At 53.2% G+C, this 25,033-nt stretch overlaps 6 protein-coding genes across 6 annotated transcripts; 2 read left to right on the top strand and 4 right to left on the bottom strand.

Annotated features, from left to right (window-relative positions):
* Positions 1 to 143: 143 nt before the first annotated feature.
* Positions 144 to 8,801, bottom strand: CLUP02_11554 (uncharacterized protein; the record flags this gene model as incomplete). Its single annotated transcript, XM_049290522.1, has 17 exons — positions 144 to 317; positions 381 to 466; positions 547 to 804; positions 1,103 to 1,571; positions 1,605 to 1,689; positions 1,738 to 3,233; positions 3,303 to 3,511; positions 3,572 to 3,751; positions 3,833 to 4,118; positions 4,249 to 4,738; positions 4,907 to 5,119; positions 5,177 to 5,235; positions 5,389 to 5,475; positions 5,560 to 5,603; positions 5,667 to 8,501; positions 8,588 to 8,630; positions 8,685 to 8,801. The coding sequence occupies 17 exons, from the start codon at positions 8,799 to 8,801 to the stop codon at positions 144 to 146; spliced, it is 7,131 nt and encodes a 2,376-aa protein (XP_049147667.1).
* A 1,184-nt stretch (positions 8,802 to 9,985) lies between these two features.
* CLUP02_11553 (uncharacterized protein) lies at positions 9,986 to 10,210 on the bottom strand (the record flags this gene model as incomplete). Its single annotated transcript, XM_049290521.1, has 1 exon — positions 9,986 to 10,210. One exon carries the CDS (start codon positions 10,208 to 10,210, stop codon positions 9,986 to 9,988), a length of 225 nt encoding a protein of 74 aa, XP_049147666.1.
* Positions 10,211 to 11,415: 1,205 nt separating this feature from the next.
* On the bottom strand, positions 11,416 to 13,231 carry CLUP02_11552 (T-complex protein 1; the record flags this gene model as incomplete). The annotated part of the gene is made up of 4 exons (XM_049290520.1): positions 11,416 to 11,475; positions 11,556 to 12,930; positions 13,007 to 13,161; positions 13,229 to 13,231. 4 exons carry the CDS (start codon positions 13,229 to 13,231, stop codon positions 11,416 to 11,418), a joined length of 1,593 nt encoding a protein of 530 aa, XP_049147665.1.
* A 964-nt stretch (positions 13,232 to 14,195) lies between these two features.
* On the top strand, positions 14,196 to 16,578 carry CLUP02_11551 (eukaryotic translation initiation factor eIF2A; the record flags this gene model as incomplete). Its single annotated transcript, XM_049290519.1, has 3 exons — positions 14,196 to 14,467; positions 14,564 to 16,094; positions 16,156 to 16,578. The coding sequence occupies 3 exons, from the start codon at positions 14,196 to 14,198 to the stop codon at positions 16,576 to 16,578; spliced, it is 2,226 nt and encodes a 741-aa protein (XP_049147664.1).
* A 1,394-nt stretch (positions 16,579 to 17,972) lies between these two features.
* CLUP02_11550 (TBC domain-containing protein) lies at positions 17,973 to 20,242 on the bottom strand (the record flags this gene model as incomplete). Its single annotated transcript, XM_049290518.1, has 2 exons — positions 17,973 to 18,476; positions 18,542 to 20,242. 2 exons carry the CDS (start codon positions 20,240 to 20,242, stop codon positions 17,973 to 17,975), a joined length of 2,205 nt encoding a protein of 734 aa, XP_049147663.1.
* A 1,925-nt stretch (positions 20,243 to 22,167) lies between these two features.
* CLUP02_11549 (uncharacterized protein) lies at positions 22,168 to 24,911 on the top strand (the record flags this gene model as incomplete). The annotated part of the gene is made up of 13 exons (XM_049290517.1): positions 22,168 to 22,188; positions 22,327 to 22,522; positions 22,584 to 22,670; positions 22,732 to 23,076; positions 23,105 to 23,152; positions 23,243 to 23,253; positions 23,320 to 23,567; positions 23,640 to 23,922; positions 23,955 to 24,069; positions 24,106 to 24,171; positions 24,299 to 24,385; positions 24,435 to 24,674; positions 24,742 to 24,911. The coding sequence occupies 13 exons, from the start codon at positions 22,168 to 22,170 to the stop codon at positions 24,909 to 24,911; spliced, it is 1,917 nt and encodes a 638-aa protein (XP_049147662.1).
* Between the last annotated feature and the right edge of the window lie 122 nt (positions 24,912 to 25,033).

Raw genomic sequence — 25,033 nt, 5'->3', positions numbered from 1 at the left:
CGCAGGCTCAATGTCACGGTATCCGACTAACCTGCGTTGCTGTTTGGCTGCCTTACCTCTCGAAAGAAACGCAGATCATATCAAAGACATGTGAAAATACACTTCCCTCCCCAAGGAAATGCCCGAATATCACGTCTCTGATGTCACTCGTGCCACCCTGACATGCCGCCGTTCTCAACAGCTTCATCGTCAGGTGCTGCAATACGCTTGATGTCTCCCGGCTTGCTCCGCAAGTAGATTTGCATGACTTTCTGTAGACGAGACCTCAGCACAGGTCCGGACTGCGATCTGTAGCTTACCACCTTACCTGACACCCTCTGCAAGGCGTCACCGGCATACCTACCTATCAGAAGCGCTCAGAGTCGCGCCTCCTGTCAGACAGCGCCAGCCCCATCCGTCGCGGCTGAGACACCCAACAATCCGACCCCGCGTCTCAGAGACGCCATCTCCAAGTCACAGAGGAGAGCTTGACAGGAAGTGTAGGTATCTTGGATCTCTTAGGGTGTCGTGGCATTCCACTTCTTGTGCTGAGTTAGCCGGAGTTACTGTTCATGTGGAGCTCCCCGTGCTTCCGTATGACTGCCGGCGCTGGGATATAGATGTGCAGCTCAGGAGGCGCTGCTCTGAAGTAGGCAGGTGGAAAGCCGTTGAGTACAACCCCGATTGAAGCAGAGCTGGTGTGGTAGATGGTGCGTATCGCACGTAAGTCGTGATATTCGGTAGGTAAAAGTTGAACGTAAGATGGATTGTATACTCTCAACCTCTTAATGAAGTGAAACTCATATTCGTAGCCGTGAGCCTGCTCTACAATGGATCATTCCACTGATCCTATCATAACTTGGTTCATGTGTGGAAATGGCGAGCATCACAATTGTTTGAACCGCCTTCGTTCACCTGATCATATCCTTTCATTTACCTCACGACTTCCCTATGACGTTTCGTATGCAGCAGCTCAAGTTCGGTCGTCAAAAAGATCAGGTTTGACTTGAAGAAGCCATGTCTCTCCATTCATCGTCTAGTAGCTTGGATATCTACAGCTATTCCACGACTGGTCTGGTGGTGAACATCCGACTTCGATGGATTCGTCACGTCAGCCAGGAACGAGACGAAATCGGATTTGCCATGGAAGCTGAAGTTGCGCGTCGACCCTCGGCAATGCTTTCGACCACCCGCTGACTCTGCTGTTGGCGATAGTACTGCATACGATCAGGAATTGTTGCCTTCGATTCCTTCGAGTCCTTATCAAGTTCCTCATCTTCGTCTGAGGTGCTGGCATCGCCTGAATCCATGTAGTCCTTTGCTTTCCAGTATCGTTCCCCATGAATATACTCTTCATCGTACAAATCAATCTCGTTGCCCATGAGATTGAAATGTTGCAGAGCCGCTTGGAGTTCCCGTTCTCTCTTCTCCGAAGGGCCGGCGTTGGCATCATCCTGACGTAGTTCGACTCTGCCAGGGCCCGTCTGGTGGGAGAGACCCGATGCTTCTAGACCTCTCCGTTGCCCTTCCGGCACCCAAGAATCATGGGAGATAATCCATGCGTTGAAGTGAGAAGTGTTTGGTTGAAGGAGCTAGTCGTAGGGGCGCTTCAGATCTTCCCGTACAGGTCGATAATGGTCTAGCCAGTGACGTGAAACGTATCTTAGGAATGCCCGACGAGGATCGTTGCGACACTCTTTGAGATAAACGCTCGCTTCGTGGTGGTCCAAGACAGTCTTATTGAATGGCTCCGCTGACTAGATCAAATTGATGTAATCAGCGCAAAGTTGAAGCATGTACATATTTGCATCCGCCAGATTAATTGAATGTTGCCATTGCGAGACAAGCTCTGAGCTTCCTGGTTTCTGCCTGTCTTGGTCTGTGGCTAGAGAATACCTTTTCCATCGAAAAATCATCCTGGAGTCCAGCTCGCTGTCTCTATCCAGAAGGAATTGGCGGGCTGTCTGGTGGACTAGATATATTTTCTGATTGCGGATCCTGACACAATGGCCGCAAATTTGGCGTAGATGATTTATGAACGGCCTGTGCACAAAACTTTGCAGCTCTTGCAGATTAGAAACCGTTCGCATCTGCGTTGCTGGCTGTCGATTGATGGTATCATAATTCGCCTTAGGCCGGAGGGAAGCAGCCGTCATACCTCGTCTTTCGATATTTCTCAGCTTCGGCGTAAGGTTTGTTGATCTCATTATGCTTCCGTTTCTAGTGATGACTCTTCGTTTCGTATTCTTCTTCACTGGTCTGACTGCGGAAGATGAGGAGTTTGGTGATAAGACCGTCGTGGCCCTGGCAGTTTTGGGCTTTTGGAAGGCCTCGAGCTCTGACACCTTCGTCTGCTTTCCGAGATGATCCTCAGAGAGCCTCAATTCTGAGTGGTTCAAAGCTCGTTTTGACTCTTTTGTATCTGGCTGTTGGTGGTAGTCTTGATTGACTTCCACAGCTCCGCATAATTCATCTAAAGTCAATGGGCGAACGGCGGCAAGGATGAGTAGTAAAACCTTCCTGGTCTTCAAAGGTGATGCTCGACCGGACAAAAGCTTGTCGTAAACGTCTTCGAGCCTGGTAGTGGCCAAGATGGCTTCGATCTGATCCATTGAAATTCCGTCAACTTCAGCTTCTTTTACGATGTTCAAGACCAAAGACACCCAGAGGAAAGTGTAATCAGCATTGCTGATAAGCCGTTTTTTCAGCCGATCAAGAATTTTGGTAGACAATTCTGATTGCTGACCAAGATCCGAAACTTTTGATATTACGAATTGAGCGATATCCTTCGCAACGGAGACACTCTCTTCCTCGGCACTAAGCCTGAAACTGCAACCATTCTTCCTGTCCTGTGAGCCAATGTTAAGCTTACCATTACCCGACCGGAGTCCAAACCTGCTTTCGACTGAGTTGAGCGGTCGGCTTAGGAGAACGATTTTGCAGGCTGGTCTCGATTCGGCGGTTATTTCTTTGCGAGACTGGAAGAAGTCCGCCAGAGCTTTGACGAGCTCATCCAAGGACTTCTCTTCGCACTCATCTAGACCATCTAGTATAAACACCATGCTTTTTGTGTTTCTATCATTCATTGTCGCTAGGAGAATAGACCAAAGTGTGGGAAAACGATTGAGGCTACTCTTCGGCATGCTGAGGTATTTGGCCATGGCGTGATGCATGACCTGACTTTGTTTGGAGAGTAGCCGGTGAAGGACCGCCGAAACAGCTGACGAAGCATTGTCCTGATTTTCTAGTCCTTCCTTGAAGAAGAAGTATCAGACATGCGTGTGGAGATGTGCGCCGAAGGTTCGTTTCTGGAAAAAGTCGACAAGATACTTCGCTACTACCGACTTTCCACAGCCAGCATCGGCTGAGATCCATAGGAGGGCTGAGCCTGGTACCGAGCCCCATAGAGTCCATATCTCATGTGATGTAACCCAATCGCAAGTCTTGGGTATCGGGTCGTCGATCTGGCCAAGATGGTATTCGTATTCTGAGTTCAATTTCCTTGGACAAGCCATTGCCGCCGGATCGAACCCTCAGGGCCCATTAGTCGATATGTCGATAGTCACTAGCGTTTGCCGTTACTTCTACTCACGAACATCACTTCTTGATCCCAATTTTCCCACCGCCTCACGGATAGCTAGAGAAGCAGCCTGGTATCTTGAGTCTTCTGGTGACGGAAACTTGCAGATGGCTGAGTGGTTGGCGTTCGAGGCAATGGGTAGTTTTTTAGGCCAGTTCAATGTGGCCGATTCTTTCTCGACGACCTGGAGTTCTAGTTGTCAGTTTCCACACATACTACATGGCTCAGGAGGATCCTAATGCCTAGCTGACCACGGTACCTTTCAATTTAGACCCTTCATCCGCTCAGTCTCATAGAAGCTTCTAACTTCAAACTCTTCCCCACGAGCTGCGAAAGACTCTGATATACTTTTCAGAAACTTTGAATCGACTTTCAGGTTGCTTGATAATTTGCTATTGGTCGCGTATCCGAGTGTAGTAGCTTTGACAATGCGAGTGCCGATTTCGTCCCACGTAGCTAGGCTTGAGCCACGATGTGGGGTGCCGAAGAAAACCACACCGTGAATACGGTCCAAGATACAGGAGTAGTGGCGATCCTGCACATGGGCCATGATTACGGCCTGACTCTCTGTCAGCAAGAAGTACCTCGTGGCTTCACAAAGCAGCGAAGTCCTGCGGAAGATTGCAGAGGAAACGCGAAAAGAGGACAAGGCAGGAAAAATGAGCAGGAATAGAGGGTACTGCGCGTACCTGTTTAAAAATCAGACCCCCAAGACTATGGCAAATGAAGACAATAGGGCGTTGTTGTTCTTCTTCGCTTGTACGCTGGGTTTTCAGTGCCCAGAGTAAGTCTGAGGCAAAATCCGGTATATCTGATTCAGATCGACTAAAGTAAGTCTTGGAGTTATAGCCAAATGTCAACACTCGTGCCGTGGGCATGTCTTTCGGCAGACATGAAGGGTCGCTCAGCCACTGCAATCCCGTTTCGGAGTCCGTCCATGTCTCTTCGCGATGACCGTTGAGCCCGTGAATGGCCACAATGTCTAAGCAGCCTGTCTTGTCCGACGGTTGCGGGACCAGGATCATGATGCCGTGAGGAGATGCATTTGGTTTCTTTGTAGCGGTACGTGCAATAGATTTACCTGTCTTTCGTGAGGAGGTCGTTTCTTCCCACGCAGGCGCGTCCAGATTGCCATAGAATTTGTCGCCTGCTGTTCCTGCGGTGTCCTTGGAGGATGGACTATCATTTCAAAAGTCGGTGCCAGCATCTGAGCGATCGTCGTTGTTTTCGGAAGACTTGGTAGACTTGAGGAACGAGGATACTAGCGATTAATGCCCATGATTGAAAAGGCAGAACAAGAGGCAAGGGCATGCAGCACTGGAGAAGCCTCGTCATGAGGGTGATGACAAGAAAATGTGATCAGGCTGAAGTTTCGCGGTGTGTGAGAAATCAGTAACTTGCCATTTTGGGGTCACGGTTATGTCATTACACCAGCCTGTTGCATGATTGAATACGGTCAAGAGCCGGCCGGGCCTCTTGCCTGCTGCGGCGGTTGCCTCAATGCAAGGTGCCAATGGGAGTAAGGTAAGCCCAAGCAGATTGTGAAGGCAGGCGCTTATCCTGTCACTCCTGCAGATGCGGCAAGCCTAACCTTCCAATCAGAACTTAGAGACACACTGAAGATTAGATATGTTTTGTTGATGGATGTCAGCGGATAGAATGAGCGGTATCTCGGCCTGAGTGCACGGAGAATGGCTTAGTCGAAACTCATAGTTGCGAATCGATGGCCGGGAGGTTATTATCGATACTTGAAGTGGGTATACACAGCACAATGAATTAATGCGAAAGCCGATTATAACAACTCTGATGAGAAGACCTTAGCAGTTTACAATGATGGATCTGAACAGAACCAACTTGAAGTGCCACATAACAGCGATGTCCTCATTTATGTGCCTAAGGTGGCCAAAAGCCGCTACCTATAATCGTGTTCGTTCCTCGTTATCCCTAGATGCTCTATCAATGGGATGTCAAGCATGAGCCAGCCTTCTGATCAACCCAACGCCGGATGCCCAGTTCTTATCCAAGTTACGCCATGCATCCAATGCTATCGAACCGGTGTTGCAATGAAGATCAAGAAAAAAAGGGGTATTTCATCAAACCGCAAAACCAAGTTGATCTCGCTCATCGTCCACAAGTCGTCCCCATTCCAGCAGTAGCCGAAACATGTAGATACGCATGTCTTCTCTCCGGAGCGCTTTGCGGCTCCACGCCCTGCCTTCTTCCGCAATGGCCTCTGCTCGCCTCTTGCCTTCCGTGTCAATTCCAAAGTACGAAAGGAGATCCCACAGCTCGTGGAGTCGCACATCGACCGGGACGTAGTGACGCCACGCGTGGACCCTCTCGTTGAACCAAGTCCGGAAGAGGCCGGAGCGGTATACGAGACTCTTGCTGCGGAGGAAGGGGATGAAGCGCCCGCTGAATCCCGCGCCGTCGAGGTCCATCAGGTGTGCGTACTTCCAATGGTCGGTGAAGGGGACCTGGGACTTGTCGGGTGAGTCCTGGCCGATGCCCCAGAAGGTATCCTTTTCGCTTTGGCAGTCCTCTCGGTGACACTTGGTCCATCTGCTCACGAAGCCAACATCAAAATTTGGCAGATCATCCGGTCCCAAGACCAGTGTCCGACCATCCTGTTGGAGTTTCGTAACCCTCATAATCGAATTTGCAGCTTGGACGAACCGAGCCCTGAGGAAACCCTGCCACGAGCCCCAGGCTGCATACCCATCCGACGATGACCCCCTCCAGAACATGGTGTTCTTCTTCTTGCTCCATTCCATGTCCTCGTTCTCATCGTACGCGGCCTTGTCGTCGTAATTCCAAGGCGAAGGCACCAATATATCAGCAAACCCTGACGTCCTGCTTTGACTGAACACGGGAAACGCATCTCTGGTGAAAAGGGCCGGCGCCGGAGACAATAGAAATCCGTGAAGGTATGCCAAGTCTGGTTGGTGGCAGAGGTCTGTAGCTGAGGTCCAGTTCGACACAACGGGGTTCTCGAGCGCCTCAAAGACGCGGATAGCATGCGGCAGGAGACATCCACGGCACGCCTCTTTACGACTCCACCATCTCGTGTTCCGGGCGGCCGAGTCGGGCGGACAGGTTGGAGCAACAAAGTCGTAGTAGTTTTGATCTCGAATGCGGTCTTCGAAGAAGGGTGACCGCTGCTCAGGTCCCTTAACAGCATCGTCATCACCCCAAACTGCTGACTTGGATCTGTCAAACGTCTTTCGATCCTCCGAATTGAGGAGCTTCGTCCTCGATTCCAAGCCAACGCCGTGAAGTCCAGACATGTCTTCGAAAGGGATCGCCACGCGAGGCTCGTCGTTCAGGTTGATGGCAAGGTCCATGTCGGGGAGATGCTCGGCAAAGTCCTCAATCATGTTCTTCATAGAGGTCATCATCCACATGTGGGATCCAGGCGTACCGGGAGCCACGTTAACCTTTCCCCCCCGAATCCGAATGCCTCCAATGCCAAGCCACGGTATCTCCAAGGAATGCTTGGTACGATCTCGCAGGACCTTCGGCTCAACGCCCCAAAACGGGAATAAATCGTCGTTTATCTGGCTGAAATCGTCGATGATGGGCGAACCGTTGGCGACAGCGTACTCGTACCACTTATCAAAGTTGGGAGGCGGTGCCACACCATAACGCTGTTGATATTCTTTCGCCGCGACCTCGAGGGTGGAGCTCTGATTCGCTCTCGCGATCCAGGCGTCGGATTTGGTATTGGCCGCAGACAGAAGATCGGGGAAGGATAGAGTATCGGTGGAGTTAAAGTCCGGGTAAAAGATAAGGTAGGTTCCGCAGAGGACGCCAACCAGGACGACGTACCACATCAAGAGAAACCTAATGAGCCGTGGATCTCCCGGCGAAGATCCAGAAGCGCTGGCGATATCCTTCTCGTATCGCAAAAGGAGGCCGACGCCGACTATCGTAAGACCACTAGCTATCATGTAGGGCAGAGAGCCGTCCATGGGTAGCGCGGTTTGCAGCATGCGGACGAGCTGATGGGCATAAACGCCTGAAGCAGTGACAATCATGCCCAACGTGCTAGGATGCATGTCACTCATGACATAAAATCCCAATATCAGCCCCAGCGACGCCACTGTGCTGTCCGTCAGTAGATCTCTGATTTCGACAAAGTGAAGTCCAAACGCCCAACGGGTGTTTCGAGCGTTATGGAGGGAGAAACAGGCAAGCAAAGCCAGAACACCTGCGGACCCTAGAAAGAGTTTTGACACGAATCCCCAAGCCTGCGGTGCATCTTCCACAGTGTCCTGCCGCCATTTCGACAGGTAAAACAGCAGCAGCGCATCCAAAATGACAGTAACGACCTGGGCTATGGGGATCTGTCTCTCCCACCGAAGAAAGCCTGCTGGACATATTGCGCCGGCCGACTGTGTTGATAGGGCGAGAGTGGCCCTCGTGGCGCAGGCCCAAGCGATGGCGATGACGAAGTAGCGCAAGTGAGCAACATTACAGCAGCGTCGAGATCGAGCTTGGTCACCATTGTGTTGTTGGAGTCGTATGGTGGAGGGAGAAAACGTTGTGTAAAGGACGACAAGCGCTGGGAGGAATACCTGTGCGCGGCGTGTTAGTTCTTCGCGGCCATGGGAATTCTTCAGCATTGCGACAGCTCTCGGTCTACGAACCTCGAAGCTCTCCCAAGAGCAGTGGATCGTGCGGATAGTGCGCCAAAAGAGCAGCGATCGCAGTACGATAGCGCATCCTAGGAAGAAATAGGGCGACAACAAGAACCGAGGGTTGCGCGCGACATCGATGCCAGCTTGGAGTCGTTTTCGCCAGTCATTTTTCGAGGTTGAAAAGGTTGCCAGTTGATACCCGCTGCTGGTTGCACTTTTCCAGGGCGAGATCTGTCTGCACCATATCGCAATGAGTAGACCGGACTCGAGGAGCGTCAAGATGGAGAAGTGTATGGGCCGCTCTGCTTGGTGTTAGTAATTGTCGTCCATGCAATGGTTATGTCGCAATCTGTAAGCAAGGTGAGGTAGAGAGAGTCCGTGGGTTTACTGACCAAAAGCAGCGCTGCTGTTAAACCGTGAGGATATCCATGCTGTGCATGCAAGTAGTAGAATACTTGGAACGGAGTTAATGTCAGCAATGTCACTGGCGCAAATCCAAATACAACTAGGCGAGACATGGGAGAAATTGTGTCAAAAAGCTGCAAGTTTTGAGACTTTTTCTGATGCCATCTGAGACCGCATAGCAGGTAGAAGGTACACATAGTGCAGCAAGGAATGAGGGCGTTTACTCACCAAGCCGCCAAGATGCCATGTCTCTTCAGCGGGGCCGCCATCGGCCTTTGTCAACTTGCCCTACCCAGCGCCGGCTTGGCAAGCAGAGAGACGTCGACTCCAGATGTAACGGGATAAATTCATGACGGGGAAGTGATCTGGGATGCGCGAAGAAGAACCAAAGAAGAATGCCAAAAGGATCATGCTACTGTGAGGTAAGCAAAGTCCAATGCGACCATGACGTTCCTTGGTCTAATTCCTACACTCCGAGGCAAACAGGACTTTGCTTTAGTGTGGTGTCGCGGCGCGCGCCTATGAAAAGGATGGAAGCGGCAGGCAAGGTGACAAGACAACCCAAGGGGAGGTAAGTACTTGTAGGTAGGTAAGCTGACGGAGGGATTTAAGGCTAAAGCAAGGTCAAAGCTGAACCAAGCCAAGATCAGAAATAGAGAAATGGAAGAGAGGGAACAAGGACAAAGACGGGGGGGAATGGGGGAATGGGGGAAGAAGGAATAGAAGAAACATGCAAGACAAGGCCGGCTCGAGGATAGTGCTTTCTGAAGAATGGCTAGCGTACGCCCGACACACACACGAGTGACAAACAGAGACGTCCACCCGATGGGATACTTCGATACGGAGACTATCAGGTAATACTAAGGTATCTGGTATCTTGGGGCAATGGGGGGCCTGCTTGGCTGCAGTCGCTACTGTCGCTACACACACCCAAGACGTATCGAATGAGGCACTTAATTGCTTTGATTGCTGTGTAAGGTAATTACAGAGAGGTAGGTAAGGTAGGTAACACGAGGCAAACAAGCAGACGGGAAGGGAAGCAAGCAACCACCATGGCACCAACGACGACTGCCAAGTGCCAAACCTTTCCTCTTTCTCACCCTTTAGTTAGGACTCGGGGAACTTGGAGGGGCTGGGAGAGTCCATCCAGCGTTTGCTGTGCCTTCTTTCTATCTCTGACCAAGGTACGGGCCAATCATGTTCTAGCGGGCCTCCCGTCCAGTACGGCGTAGCATTCTACCGTCATTGTGCCGTACAGCCGGTCCACACACGAGGGTGCACCAAGAACCTTGGTTGGAAGCTGCAAATCCCCGTCTGGTACGGAATAGGTAGTAGTCTCTCCGACTCTCTGGCCCGTATCGTGTTGGACACTGGTCCATGGTCAATGGTCGTCCAAGGAACGTGGCGTTGGACGCGACGGGTTGGGATGCTTATGGGCCTTGGCCTGGGCCTGGGCCTGGACCTGTGTTGTCGCTTCGCTACAGAGACTGCGTACAAACGGGGCCGTTTGTATACTGGGGTTGAAGAACACGAAGAAGTCGTACGGAGTATGGAGTACCAGGGGGAAAAAAACGGGAAACACAAACAGACGAAAGCATGGCGTCATGGGCGCAGCTTTCTGTAACGGTTGATGTGGCTTTCCCAGGAGCGGGATGCGTAAGTACTTAGGTCCGTACCTTACCTTAGCTGACGGGTTCATCAAGCCATGCCCAAGTAATTGGAACCGGCAGAGAGAATAGGAATAAGAGTCGAATCCTTACTTCGTACGCCTTACTCCTGACTTCGATCCGGAGGGATGCTTTCTGCACGGCCACAGTCGTACGTGTACCTCGTACCGCACATATTGGTCATTGGTGAAAGCGGCTGTGGTTGTGTGTGGAGAAAAAAGAACGGAATCATTGCGACTCATGGACAATGCTTGCCCTCCGGCTCCATCCCTCGACATTCCGATCTACGGGCCCGGTGGACCTGACCTTCAATGCTGCCATCCTTTTCTCATCTTTCTTGGCCCAGAAATCCGGAGCCGTAGTTTCGGGAGAATACAAGAGACGGAAAGGAATGCTAGTACGGCTGGCAAGATTGAGATGAACGACGTTGGCCAGAGTTCGGATGTCATGAGCGCAAAGGATGGAAGGACGAAACTCCAAGAACTCATCATTCATTTGCTGATACAAACACGAGTTCCTGGCACTTTTGCAACTTGCACGGACACCCAGAAACTCAACTTCTCAACCAATGTCGTGCGGAGAAATCAAGTCATTAATCCTTCTGCCTATTTCAATTACCGTGGTACCCCTAGCTGTCATCGGCTTTCCGCGTCGATCATGCACAAGGAAACCTTCCTCTTCCTCGCCAGCCAACGGCACCGCAAAGCTTATTGTCGTCCAATTCTAAGCCGCATCTTTCCCATGCAAGATATACACCATACCTTACCGTCCGATACGGTAAGACGAAGGAAGCCTCACATTTCAGCCACATGTCAGCTCCTGACCTCGTCTTGTCCGATGCCGGTCTCTTGCTCTCATCGGGAGCATCAAATCTGTGAATACCACCTTATTCGGCCATCACAAATAGTGTCGACATCCTGTCAAGTCACGCTGCAATCATCGAAATCCACCAATGGACGCTCAAATCATTCATGACACTGCCATTGATTCATTCAGCCCAAGATTGATCCCCTCCGGTCTATGGTATTCACTTTTTGTCTTTTGACCCAACGTCAACATGCGAATATGACTTTTTTCTTGCTCTCTCTTGACCTCCCATTCCTGCCGAGAAAACCCTCATGTGCTGCCATCACTGGCATGTCATTTAAGCGCGCTGCCGTTGTCTAGGAGCAGCGCGAATGATGTCGTCTACGCGGAGAAGAAGCTACTGTGTGTTAGTCATTCATCCCGGACATCATCTCTCAATCAAAACCAAAGGCGTTGCTAGGCGGGTATGGCACGTACCTCTGCTGCCTCACTGGCAGACGAAACAACCGCTCTCTTCAGCTTGTAACTCTCAACGACACCCAAGTCGCGCATGTCGGTGATACCACCGCCGGGCGACAGCAGGTCCAAACCATAATTCGTCATGCCGTCGTAAATCGCCTTTCTCAGACGGGCCACAAGCTCGCCAGAGTCGAGACCTGCGTTGTCGGCCAAAATGGTGGGCAGCTGGCGCAGCGCAGTCGCAAAGCTGCTGACAGCCATCTGCTTCTTGCCCTCAACGCGAGTGGCGGCACCCTCGACAGCCTTGGCCATAACCATCTCAGCACATCCACCACCCAGAGTGGTCCATGGCTCCTTCACCGTCTGTGACAGGACGGCAAGCGCGTCGTGCAGACTGCGCTCTGCCTCGTCCAGAAGCTGATCTGTGGCACCACGCAGCACAATGGTGCATGCCTCGCCAGCAGCGACACCAGAGAACTTGATCAAGGTGTCCTCGCCAATGATGACCTCCTCAATAAGCTCGCATTGTCCCAACTTGACCTGGTCGGGGTGGTCAAAAGTTGAGGCAATCTCACCGCCCGTCACCAACGCCAATCTCTCAATACCATCAAAATCGGCGTGCTCGATAGACATGATGCCGGCGTCCGTGAAAAGCTGCTCGGGCCAGTTGTAGATGAGTTGTCTGTTGATGAAGCAGTTGATGCCGTGCGACTTAATCTTCTCCACCTTTGCCTTCATCTTCTCCTTCTCGGCCTTCTCGAGGTCGGCCAGCTTGCTCGTCGTTGACACCTTGACGCGAGCGCCAAAGATCTTGATCTTGTCTGTGTCCATAGAGGTGTTGGCGACCAGGATCTTGGCCTTCTCGAGGCGCTTGGGCTGGTTGACACCAATTTTCTTGTCGAGAATGAAACCCTCGTCGAGGTACGAGTCGCTCAACTTGCCACCGGCCTTCTTGATGATTTGGATATGGCTCAGGTCGGAGGAGTTCTTGAGTCGCAGCACGGCATCGCAGGCGAGCTTGGAGAAATGGTCGCGGTCCTGGGCCAGGACCTTGGAGCTGAGGGTTGTGCGGGCAATGGCCTGCAGGTCTTTTCTGAATGCCTCGGGAGTGTTGCTGCGGTCGACGGCTGACTCCTTCAGGGCCTTGAGGGCGGCCTGGCTTGCTATCCGGTATCCCTCGATAATGGTCTGGGGGTGGATCTTCTTGTCGACGAGCTTCTCAGCTTCGCGCAGAAGCTCCGCCGCAAGGACGGCAACGGAGGTGGTACCATCACCGACTTCATCGTCCTGGACCTTGGAGATGTTCACCAGCACCTTGGCCGCCGCGTTGTCGAGGGCAATGGACTTCAGAATGGTAGCGCCGTCGTTCGTGACCATGATCTCGCCAGTCGATCTGGACGTTTGTCAGCCATGTCAGTGGATCAAGGCGGTAAATGGGGGGTTATTGAATTTGGCGGGGTTCAACATACGCAGACTGCAGAATCTTGTCCATACCCTTGGGGCCGAGAGTGCTCTTGACGAGGTCACCGACGGCGATGGCGCCAACGAAGGCGGAGAGACGGGCATTCTCACCCTTCTCCTCGGTAGTTCCGTCCTCGAAGATTTGTGTCGGGCTGAAGGACGACTGGAGGGGCACCCATTTGTTAGCATCTTGGGCCACACCCAAGGGGGTATAGGTGTTTGAGACGAACCATGGTGAATGTGTATTATGCAGACACTCTGTATCGAAAGTCGAATCGGTGACTGGGTGGGTGGGGGGAAAGCAAAGGTATCTGGGTTGTACAATCCTCAGCCTTGGGAGAGCTTCACCGAGAAAATCGTCGTAGAAAATTTGGGGGGGTTCAGCCTGGCGAAGTGGGGTGTGCTGGGCAGGAGCTTCCAGGCAGTGTGGTCAGCGAAGCAGAGCTGCTGTGGTGTTTCTACAGACGTCCATCCTCCACTGTAGCAATTACTAGTGGTCAGTGCGCGCTCATGGCAGCAATGGGCACCTGGCGGGGTACTTCTTATGGCGGGAGCTTCTCTGGGCGGTGAGAGACGTGACCCTGAAGCAGTCCGATTGGGAAAGTGTACCTGACGGTGACGGCCGGCAGAATCCACACGTGACTCTCCTAGAGGTGGCCGTTGCGACGAGGTATTGAAGTACCTTACCCAAGGCCCCAGGCAGTAGCGAGGGGCTTTCTCGGGGCCGGAACAACCGAATAATCCAGCCCACACGAATGTGCCATATCACCAAAAACTTTCCAAAACGAGGTCCAAATTGTGTGCGCGATAGTTGTTTGGTCCCCTTTGCCACCCCCTGTAGAACTCCCTTTCAAGACGTGAAATCCATCCAGTCGATAAGCCGCTAGCATCCAAATCTCCAGAGCCGTTTCGTAGAGTTTGCACCGAATTTGCCCTGCACCCAGAGCCACATTGAAGCGCTCCGCAAGCCGCAAACCCTCACAAAAAAACCGAGAAAATCGCGGGGCACTTTTCAACCACTCGAAAGCCACCCCAACCCCACTCTATTTGGCACCTCTTTTTTTCCTTCCCACCACAGAAAGGCCATCGCAACGCTTCCTCGCCGAGAGACACGCACCCCCTTCCCCTTCCGTCCCCCGATCCGAAGAATTCACAACCGCCACACCTCGACTGTTGACTGATCCAGTCGTCGCAATCATGGCGCCTTCTTTCGACCATCTGCGCGAGGCAGATCTCGACGACGACGAGTACGATGAGGAGGAGATCGACATCTCCGACCTGCGCGAGAAGTACGAGGTTCAGCTGGAGCAGGGATACGACACCTTCGTGGTCATCGATGGCCTTCCCGAAGTCAATGAGGACCAGAAGCCCAAGCTGGTCAAGTTCTTGCTGAAGAAGCTGAACTCTGTTGGAAAGACGAGAGAGGATCTGATTTACATGCCCATGGGCGACAATGGAAAGTCGCTGAGGTACGTTTGGTCTAGTGGATCCCCGTCTCGGATCTGACCCAGAGAGATGGAGATCGCGCTCGAGACAAGACAGCGATGCTGACGATGACCGCTCAGATTTGCCTTTGTCGAGTACTCCTCCCCCAGCGAAGCCGCCGCTGCCGTTCGTGGACTCGACCAGGTCCCTCTCGACAAGAAGCACACCCTCCGCGTCAACAAGCTCACCGATGTCGACCGCTACGGCCGCGAAGGCAAGGTCCACGAGGAGTACACCCCGCCTCACATTGAGGAGTTCACCGAGACCGAGCACCTGAGATCATTCATGAAGGACCCTAGCGGACGTGGAAGAGACCAGTTCGCCATGTACCGCGGCGACACCGTTGGCGTCTTCTGGAACAACGAGAAGGACGTCCCCGAGAACGTTGTTGACCGTCAAAACTGGACAGACAGCTTCATCCGCTGGTCACCACAGGGAACCTACCTCACCTCGGTCCACGCCCAGGGTGTTCAGACTTGGGGTGGCCCGTCATGGTCAAGGCAGAAGCGTTTCCCTCACCCCTTTGTCACCTTTGTCGACTGGTCTCCTTCCGAGAAGTACCTGGTGACATGGTCTGCTCGCCCCATCTCCATCCCCGACGAGGGCCACCCGGCCTTGTCTGTCGATGATGATGGCAAGAACTACGTTATCTGGAGTGTCGAGTCTGGCAAGCCCATTCGTTCCTTCGCCAACCTGGATATGGAGGGTATGGACGAGGCGAAGCAGCGCAAGCTGCTCTGGCCCGCTTTCAAGTGGTCCGCCGATGACAAGTACGTCGCGCGTCTCAACTACCAGACCGGTATCTCCGTCTACGAGCTCCCCCGCATGAACCTCCTCGACAAGACTTCCATCAAGATCGAGGGTATCATGGAGTTCGACTGGGCCCCGGCTAGCGTCCAAAGAGATGGTATCAAGACATATGAGCAGCTTCTTACCTACTGGACACCCGAAATTGGCAGCAACCCCGCCAAGGTTGGTCTTATGAGCATCCCCAGCAAGGAGGTTGTCCGTCAACTGCCCCTCTTCAGCGTCTCTGACGCAAAGCTCCACTGGCAATCCGATGCCTCATACCTCTGCGTCAAGGTCGATCGTCACTCCAAGTCCAAGAAGTCCCAGGCCACCACTCTCGAGATCTTCCGCATCAAGGAGAAGGGCGTTCCCGTCGAGGTTGTCGACACCATCAAGGACACAGTCATTAACTTTGCCTGGGAGCCCAAGGGTGACAGATTCGTCATCATCACGACAACGGAGCCCGTCGGCGCTGTCGCCGTCGCCCCCAAGACCTCCGTCTCCTTCTTCTGCCCCGAGAAGGCCAAGGGCAACGTCGTTGGTAACTTCAAGCACCTCCGCACCCTGGAGAAGAAGAACAGCAATGCCATCTACTGGTCCCCCCGCGGTAGATTCGTCGTTATCGCCACCGTCCACAACCAGCAGAGCTCCGACCTTGACTTCTTCGACCTCGACTTTGAGGGTGAGAAGCCCGAGTCAGACAAGGACCTGACCGCCAACATCCAGCTCATGAACACTGGTGACCACTACGGTGTCACCGACATTGAGTGGGACCCCTCAGGACGTTTCGTCGCCACCTGGGCCTCCGCCTGGAAGCACTCTGTATGTGGTCATGCTTTTTCCCTGACCAAATGAACGCAATTACTAACGAAACGGACTATAGATGGAAAACGGATACCACATCTACGACTTCAAGGGTGAGGCTCTCCGCGAGGAGCCCGTCGAGAAGTTCAAGCAGCTCGCGTGGCGCCCTCGCCCCCCGACGCTGCTCACCAAGGAGGAGCAGAAGCAGATCCGCAAGAACCTGCGCGAGTACAGTCGCGTCTTCGAGCAGGAGGATATGGACCGTGGTGCCTCTGCCGACCGCGAGGTCGTCGAGGCCCGCCGTCGCCAGCTCGCCGAGTGGGTCGCCTGGCGCGAGTCCATCGAGGAGGAGGTCGCCGAGGAGCGCAAGGACCTCGGCCTGCCCTTGGACATTGTCGCCTACCTCCTCTCCCAGAAGACGCAGGCCAGCGAGGGCGAGGAGCAGATCATTGAGGAGATTGTGGAGGAGGTTCTCGAGGAGACGGAGGAGATTGTCAACTAAAAGGGTTAGCTAAGGCAAGAGATGACACATGGAGAGGTTGGGTGATATTTTTCGTTGTGTTTTTTAGATGAGGACGGAAGCAAACCAGCCATCGTCCGCCCACAAGTTGTCGTCGCAGTTCCTGGAAAAAGTAGCCAAAAAGGGGGCCATGATGAGGAGTGAAAAGTCTAAAGGGGGCCCGTCACAACAAGCCTTTCCCAGTTGTTTTCCCATTTGGGCGGTTAGGTGAGGTTGAGGCATCTGCACAGGAAGGTTAATTCACGGATTTGAAGACACACGTATTGCATGACGCTCGTGAGTGCAGCTGAAGTCAAGCTGTTCATGATGTCTATCGTGACTAAATGTTTGGGGGTATCTCGGTGATGGCATACACGACGATACAGCCCAAGGGATCCTGCTTGATATGCGAGATGGACGATACTCTTGTAGAGCCAATGGTAATCGAACGTCACATAACATCGAAGTATATCTTAGCTCAGATGAAGTCTTTGACAAGTCATATTTGCCTTGTGAAAGACCTTGTGATAGTCCTTGTAAAGCTACGTCACAGTAGTTGTCACGATTGTCTCACTGTCTGGATGGACCATAGACGCAGATTTGAGTTGTAATACTAGCACACATGGGTTCTTCTACAATACGACTATGATACGAATGGGATATCAAAGAGGTGATCGACACCTCTGCTCTGGGGAAAAAATAAAGCCATGAACCCCGCCCGGTTCAAGAAAATAAAGCAAGATGCGGATCGCTAGCGACGCCAGAAAATGTTTGATGCTAAAATCCAACCCCTGGGTCGTCTGTCTTACGGGGTAAACGACGCGCCCCTACACGACGACGGTGTAGAACCAATACAGGTTACATCCTCTATCCGGGATCGTCTCTCGTCCCAGGAGAAACATGAACATTGTTTTATCCGCAGGGAAAGCCGGGCCTGCCACGTTCCGCATGGTCAAGTTCCTCGGCGCCCAGCGTCTGTATATCTACATGCCACAATAAGAATGTCTGTCTTTGCCCATGAGGATGCTCGCGCACTGCGAAACTTCCAGGCGACAGAGGAGAATAGTATATATCCCGTACAGGTAAAGAGACGAAAAAAAACAAAAAGGGTTGCTACAAAAAACCAGCTCCCACAGGTAATGTCCATCGCGCCGCAGACGCCGGTTGCTCTTTATACACGCCCACTAGTAGACAGCTTGCAGCGGACTGCCTTATGTGAGCTGAGTTGAGTGCTGTTGGTTTTCCGTTGTATGTGCGATTACCTCCGATGGAAGGGCCGGTACGACACCGGCCCAGGAGATTAGATATAAACAGTTAGGATCATGTCGTATTTTTCCAATGCCGAAATATTCATCAAGCGTAAAAGGACTTTTCAATACGAGACCGTTCGGAACAGACTAGGCTTTGCCCGCTTCCCGAACGGATCGCATCCACTGGTCTTCGGCACCATCGTCGCCAACTACAGCCTTACGGCCATCCTTGTTGGCGCTGCTTTCGACCAGCTTCTTGGCTTCTCCAGCCGACTTGGCGCCAAGGAGTGCCATTTCGTGACGCATGAGCGTGGCCACAGCTGCTCGCACCAAGACCGCATCGCCCTCAAAGACGTAGACGTCCCACAGGCGAGCGGCTTCGTCCATAGCCAGATGTGTGGTTCCGAGTCCCATGAAGAAGTTGCCGAGGTAGAAATCTGCGTCACCCTCGGAAATATCTTTGGTCAGGTGCTCGTGAAGACGTGGAGCCTTGACGCTCAAAGTCTGCATCACGAGGTTGTAGGCTGAAGCCTTCGCACCGGGATCTTCTGAGTAAAAGCTCAGAGGCAACGGGCGGTTTAGGACGTTGGCCAGGGCGATAAATGTTGCGGACGGCGAGGGAAGGTTCAGTAACAGAAGGGCGGCGACGGTCTGCGAAGGGAGTTAGTTCATGATAGCACCCCAAACGATGTTTGTGAGACTTGAGATGGACTTACGTTGCAGCCCTTGACGTAGCCGATATCGCTCCGGTACAGCGCATAGGCGAACAGGACGTCAACGAGGCTCTGGTGAAGTGGCCCGCCGACTTGGAAAATTCGAAGATCCTGCCATGTGTGTTCGGCCACGTCTTTGCGGATAGCTGACAGCCATGCGGCTCTCTGGATATCCTCCGAATCGCCCTTGCCAGCCTTGACTCGCTCCTCGAGCTCCTGGGACCGGCCGAGGGCGGCCTTGTAGGACTTTTCCGACAGGCCAAGTTCGTTGCCAATGGCCCTGGACCAGACCTGACCTCTGCTGCGCGGAGCGATTCCCTTCCACCACAGCTCACGGGTGCGACGTTCGCGGATTGCGTCGGTCCATCTCGGAATGATGTCGTCCTCCCAAATATGCATCAGGCTGTCGACCTTCAGATCGCGTGAAGATTTCCGCGCGAGACGCGAAGCCTCACGGCGGCGATCTGCCTCGGCGCTGCGTGCCATCATCTTCTTATATTCACGCAGATGACGCTTCTCTTCCGCGGGATCCTTGGGAGGAAGCCATGATGGTCTGGTGCGACTGAGCACAGCCTCCTTTTCCTTGGAAACTGGGAGTGGGTCGATCATGATGTTGGTTTGACTCCGGAGTGAAGGAAGTTCGGGAAGAGCGGACTTGACGCGGGGCTTCTGGGCGTGTTGTTCGAGAGATTTGCCATTCCACGTGTGACGTCCTGTAGGGTTGGCATTTTCAGCGGCCTTTTCACGCACATAATCCGAGTGCTCCTCGAGCTTCTCCGTCAAGTCCTTGGCATCGGCATTGAGTTCTGCCAGTGCGAGATTCCAGCTTCTTGCCCGTGTCTTGAGCGGTTCAGGGCCACGTTCGCCAATCGAGGACAGAGCAGTGTCGGACTTCCACGACGGTGAACGCAGGCATCCCGTCTCAACTGGGATTGGAGATGTTCCGTTGCCAACACTGCGAACACGTTCCTTTGGCGGCCGGTTAGGAGATGCTCCAGAGGAAGTTGGCCTGCTCGGTGTCCGCTCAAGCTTGGGTCGAGGAGAGATGGGAACATTGTCGAGAATAAGGCCGTCGGGAATGTCGTCCGTGTCATCCTCGTCGCACTCTTTTTCCAACTCAAATGTGGATTTTCTGTCTTGGTTCGACTGCGACTGCCAGCTGCCCCGACGCGGTTTCAGGGGTACATTGGGGTCTCTCGGCAATAGTGAGAAGTTCGGGCTCGGGCTGCGGTTCTTGCGAGGGAATTGAAGGGAAGTCGTCGAGTGGCTCGCGAAACCTCGAGGGTTTACCGGGTTCACCGGGCTTCGACGGGGATCGGGAAGGCGGCCAGCGCTTGGGCTGCGGCGGTTGAGAACGTGGCTGTCGGTCTTCAAGCTCAAGAAAGGGGGTCGAGAGGAACCGCGAGAGTGGGGAGCGAGGTCTGCCGTGGGACCTAAGCTTCTAGGCTTCGCGAGGTCTCGTGTCACCGGCGGAGAGCGGGAATGGGGTGGTTTCCATGACGGAGGGCGGAAGTCGTTGGCGTAGGATCTCGAGTAAGGTTGAGAGGGCTTCGAATGGGACTCGCGAACGCGTTGTGTGTCGTAATGAGAAGCATCGTCATCTAGACCGATTTCTTCAAAATGGCTAACGTCGTCCAGGACGCTATTGTCGTCGGAATGGAAGGACTTGAAGGAAGAGGACTTTGACGACTTTGAGGACGTCATACCTGGCGGTGAACCTGGACTGGGACCCGCGAGATCAACGTCTTGATGCCCGTATATCATCATTGCATCGCCGAGTATCGAGGAGAAGGAAAAGGAAGGAAACGAATGGGAGGAAGAGAAAACAAGAAAAAAAGCTTGTTTGGCGGTATCTCTGGTCGAGATTGTCGTGGCCAGGCCTTGGAAGGACGGGGCAACAGTCCAGAATAGGGTGGATGGTGGAGGGCCCCTTGGGCAGGTTGCTTGGGAGTCGGGACCTGGGTCTGGGTGCGGGTTGGTGGAGCAAGGGAAATGGACCAGGCTATGCTGTAATGATTGCTGGGATCTGGGCGTTGGAACCTTGAGGTGGGAGAGTGGTTGCGGGTTGCGCGGGTGGTTCGCAAGGCGCAATTATGCGTAGCGGGCAATCCCTGGCTCAGGGCTTGGCTGGTGCTTGGTCGTCTTGTCTTTCTGACGAGGGATGATGAGACGAGACGAAGGCAGACTGTCTGTGGGGAGGGACCCCTTGATGCTCAGCGTGTACGAAAGCCCAGGTGAAGTGTCTCGAAATGGCTGGGATAGTGACGGCGGGGTGGCCGGTTGTCAAGGTCACAGGACGTGTTGTATGGACAGCACGCAGTGATGGGAGTATGCGTCGATAATCAGGACAAAATGGGATGATGGCAGCCGAAAGCGTTGACCTCGGGTCCGGTTATTGATATTGTACGGGACTTGTTGTATAGTATGATACGTGATGGAAGAATGTGCGTGTTGGCGATTGTTGGTGCGGTGCGGGCGAGTGAACGAATGTACGGATACGGATAGAGGAAACAGCGATGTAAAGTCCGTGAACGGCGACAATCTAGCGGTAAGAAGAGCGGTAACAGTTACTGGTGCGGTATGTCGAGGTCTAAGGTATGGATGCGTTGTTGGCAAGGTGAGGTAGCGAGCGACGGCATGTAATAGTGTATGAAGACCCGGACAATAATGCAGAGGTGTCAATTGATAGGCACGGACGGGATAGGGCTGGAGGGGTGAGTGAAACGAAAGGGATCCAAAGAATACTAAGGCAAGGTAAAAGTAGCGAGCGTGGGATGATGGATGGGATGCCAGAGGAGACTCGAGGTAGGTAGATGGCGAGCCGAGTCCAAGACTTTCGAAATGGCAGAGGATAGTGAGAAAAAAAAAACAGATGACGGGAGATGAGGAGGGGTGAAGACGCAATGGGCAATTGGGTAGAGCCGAAATGACGGCAGATTGGAGAGAGCAAGCAAATGAGCGGCAAATCAACGATGAGTTGAGCTATGCATACAGCAGACAAGAGTGAAGTGAGCAGGGACAGGGAAGACAGCGGACGAGACAGGACGAACAACCTTCCGGCGGTGTTGTCGAAGAAAAAACCAGGGCAAAACGGGGCAAAAGGGGGGGAGGGAAAACAGGATCCGATGCAGATGCCAATGGGGAAGAATCAAGGAGAGAGAGAGAGGGACGGGATAGGGATCATGGATGGGAGGAGTTTGAAGAGACACGGAGACTCGCGGTTGAGGGAGAGCCTGAGAGGTGGTGGACGTGGAGAAGATTTTCTTCCCCTTTCTGATTGGGGGCGGAGATGTCGGCGGTACCTGGAGGGGACGTACCTTTTCTCCCCCTTCCTTCCTCACTTCCCGCAATGCAAAAGTCTCTCCTTCCAGGTATTCTGTACGGCAGGTACTTACCTTGAGGTACTATCTGTGAGGTATCTCGACAGGTTCTATTTCCACATCGGGTACGTACTCTGCTAGTGGTCAAAACGACTGCAGAGCGCAATGTCCGTGGTGCATGTACACAACACTAACATGTTCTATGAGAGAATACTCCTTCCATGAATCCCAGAAATCCTGACTCCCACCAGCGTGATAAACAAGAGTTGCAATCATGATCTCAGTTTATGCAGGCGGCAGATTGGACGAATGCAGGCTGTGTCAAAGTGGGTGTGCTGGCCCTGGATCATCACTGCAGCCATCCAGCTGGGAAACCGAAGAAAAGAACAGGCTCTCTGGCTGCAGAACCTCGCGCGAAACATGGCACCGCCAGGGGACACACACACACACACACACACACACACTCAGTCACAGTCACGCACCAGCACTCGACCTCACTGTGAAGTTGCATGGGAGGGTGGGAGGTTAATCCTGGACCTTGAACCACTCAGAGGCCGCCATGGCAACGGGGAGACAATGTCCTTGATCCACCCGGACATTGTCAAATATCAGCATGCAGACGGCAGCCGTGGTCTGGCCCGAAGTCCAGGATTACCTTACTCGAGTGAGCTCTGAGAGATCGAGCTTCTGACGTTGAGAGAATATGCACTGCCAAATTTGGCCAGCTGTGCGCAGGCTGTCAATCCAACTGTCGGTCTGCACTCTGCAGAGGGCAACAATCAAAAGGAAATGGAAAGGAAATGCTGTAGACAGTGGCCAGATGAGTCGAGACCTCCAAATCCGCCCACAGCTGCAGATGTAATTCTCGCTTAGGTACAAGATCGCAAGTACCGCCCACCGGGGACTCCACCCACGTCAATCTGGCTCGGGTCCGCAAGGATACCTCCCCCCGTGTACCTCCACCTCTCGCGACTCAGTCACTCGCCAGAGTCGACAGGACGCACACCATTTGCACCAGTAACAACGCATCTACGGCACCCACAAAAGTCTCTCAACCGTCAAAAAAGCTGTCGGGTTCCTGCCTGCTCGCCCTGCCCATCGCCGCCTGTCCAGCTGTGATTGTCACCACACTTCAGCTGAGATCAACGGCCCGGCGTCGAACCAGGCCCGGGTTTACTATCGGCCGCCCGCTCACTGCCTCACTCGGACCCATCGGAGGTCCGATCCACTCATCTCCCGTCTCCAGTGTCATTTCCCGTCCCCTCACTCACTCTCACTGCACCTGAGACTCTGAGTGAGTGCTTACTCTCAACTCGCAAGTGCCGCTCCCATCCACACTCTCACTCACTGGCCACTGCCACACGCACACTCATGTCACTCACAGTCCACACCTCTGTGACATGACACTGAGTTCATGCACGTCTTCCTCCCTTCTCGGGTGCTTACCTAACAAAACCTCAGACGATGGTCGAGCACCGTCAGACTCACCACGAACTGGAGGGCACGTCAATTGAAACGCCCCGGCCGTTTCTGATTGTTTCTCGCGCTGAGGACTTTGGAGGCCTGCCGTCATTGCACATCATCCAACTAACCTTATCCTGTGATGCGACGGTTCCTCGAACACGCCTCTTTTCTTCTTCCTCTCACAATTGTTCAATGCTGCCGCATTTCATCTCATCCGAACAGCGAGTCCGCAACGCGAGACGTAGGTGCCCTCACCATCGGTATCGCCCATCTGGATCGACTACTCATTCGCGTCTGATACGACCTTGGGCATAAAGTAACCGCCGCGATGACCTCAGTAAGCGCCTGCACCAAACACGACCAATCGCCATGACGGCATCATTTCCTCGGCTCACTCTCGTTGAGGTAACTTCTCGTCCTCAACCTCTTCCAGTATATCTTTGCAGTGTCAGTGCACTTGGCTCTGGTCATCCGAAGCAATGGCACATGATTATTCTTGCCATCTGTCCCGGGCACAATGACGTCCAGCCAGCCGCAGCACCTTCATCCCATCTTCACGACCCGAGTCATCCTCACCCGCCCTTATCTTTTCTTGGTAACGTAGGGTCAAAACATTATGAAGCACGGCCTAGCACATGCTGAGAAGACCCGCGAACATGGCTGTCGGCGACCTCGGGGTCATCATCAACACCAACGTTTCTGAAGCTCCTGAAGTTCCTGGGTTCTGGCCCCAGCCTCCTCAGAACAGTTGAATGAAAGCTACCTATGCTGACAGTACCCAAGCTTCTCGGCAAGTGCCTTCCAATGGTGTCGATAAGCGCTGCACCAACCCGAGCCAGGTGCAACGCCGTTGAAAGGGTTACTGCAGACCGCCAGCGCTTATCCGTACTTGGTTCTATGGAAATCGCCGCTAGAGCTGCCGGCATCGCGCTTCCCCATCAGGCTTAAACAAAAAAAATTGTGTTGGTTTCTCAAGTCTTTCGCATTGCGGTGGCTGAAAACCACTACCGACCGAGCTCCCAAGACGCGAATGTCAAGGCGTCTCTAACGACTAGCGGGACACGTTCTCTGCATATGCCAGCTGTCCTCCGTGACGTTGCTGATGCATGCAGGGCAATGGGCTAGACACATCACCACGAGCTGTCAGAGTCGGCCACCGAAACTTGCATTGGCAGGAAGCGGCGCCTTCGTTGAGGAATTCAATCCATCTCTCATGTTTCTGGTGAACAACGAATCAGCCTACATCTTCGCCATATTCCAGAGCAGTTTGAAGTGTTTCAGAGTATCCCGCAGCATCAGCATTGATAACTATTGGCTCTGGTCGAGGACCTACTTCATGGCCGTACCCAGTAGTGATGTTCAACGTTACCTAGGCATCAATCCTAGCTCGCAGTGTTGGTCACATTGTCAGGCTACCAGTCAGCTGTCGCGACATCGTCGCCAGGGCCACAGTGAATGGTACTACCGGCACTGCCAGAACCTCTCAGGTGCGGCTCTCCTCAGGTGATAATGACAATAATGACATCGAATATGAGACATGCCTGGCCAACATTCCATCCAAGTCGCGGAAGCAAGTCGAGCAAGACTAGGTTGGCGGATGGCACAACAATCAATTTAGGCGCCTCATTCTCATTCTTCCTTCTTTTCTATACAATGCTATTAATAACCAGATATTGCATTCCCCATGCCCCGAGCTAGCCGGTTCACAAGG

Source organism: Colletotrichum lupini, chromosome 6, assembly GCF_023278565.1.
Source record: "Colletotrichum lupini chromosome 6, complete sequence".
Classification (NCBI taxonomy): Eukaryota; Fungi; Ascomycota; class Sordariomycetes; order Glomerellales; family Glomerellaceae; genus Colletotrichum; species Colletotrichum lupini.
Note: the sequence above shows the minus strand (reverse complement) of the source record. Positions and strands in the feature narration are given on the sequence as shown.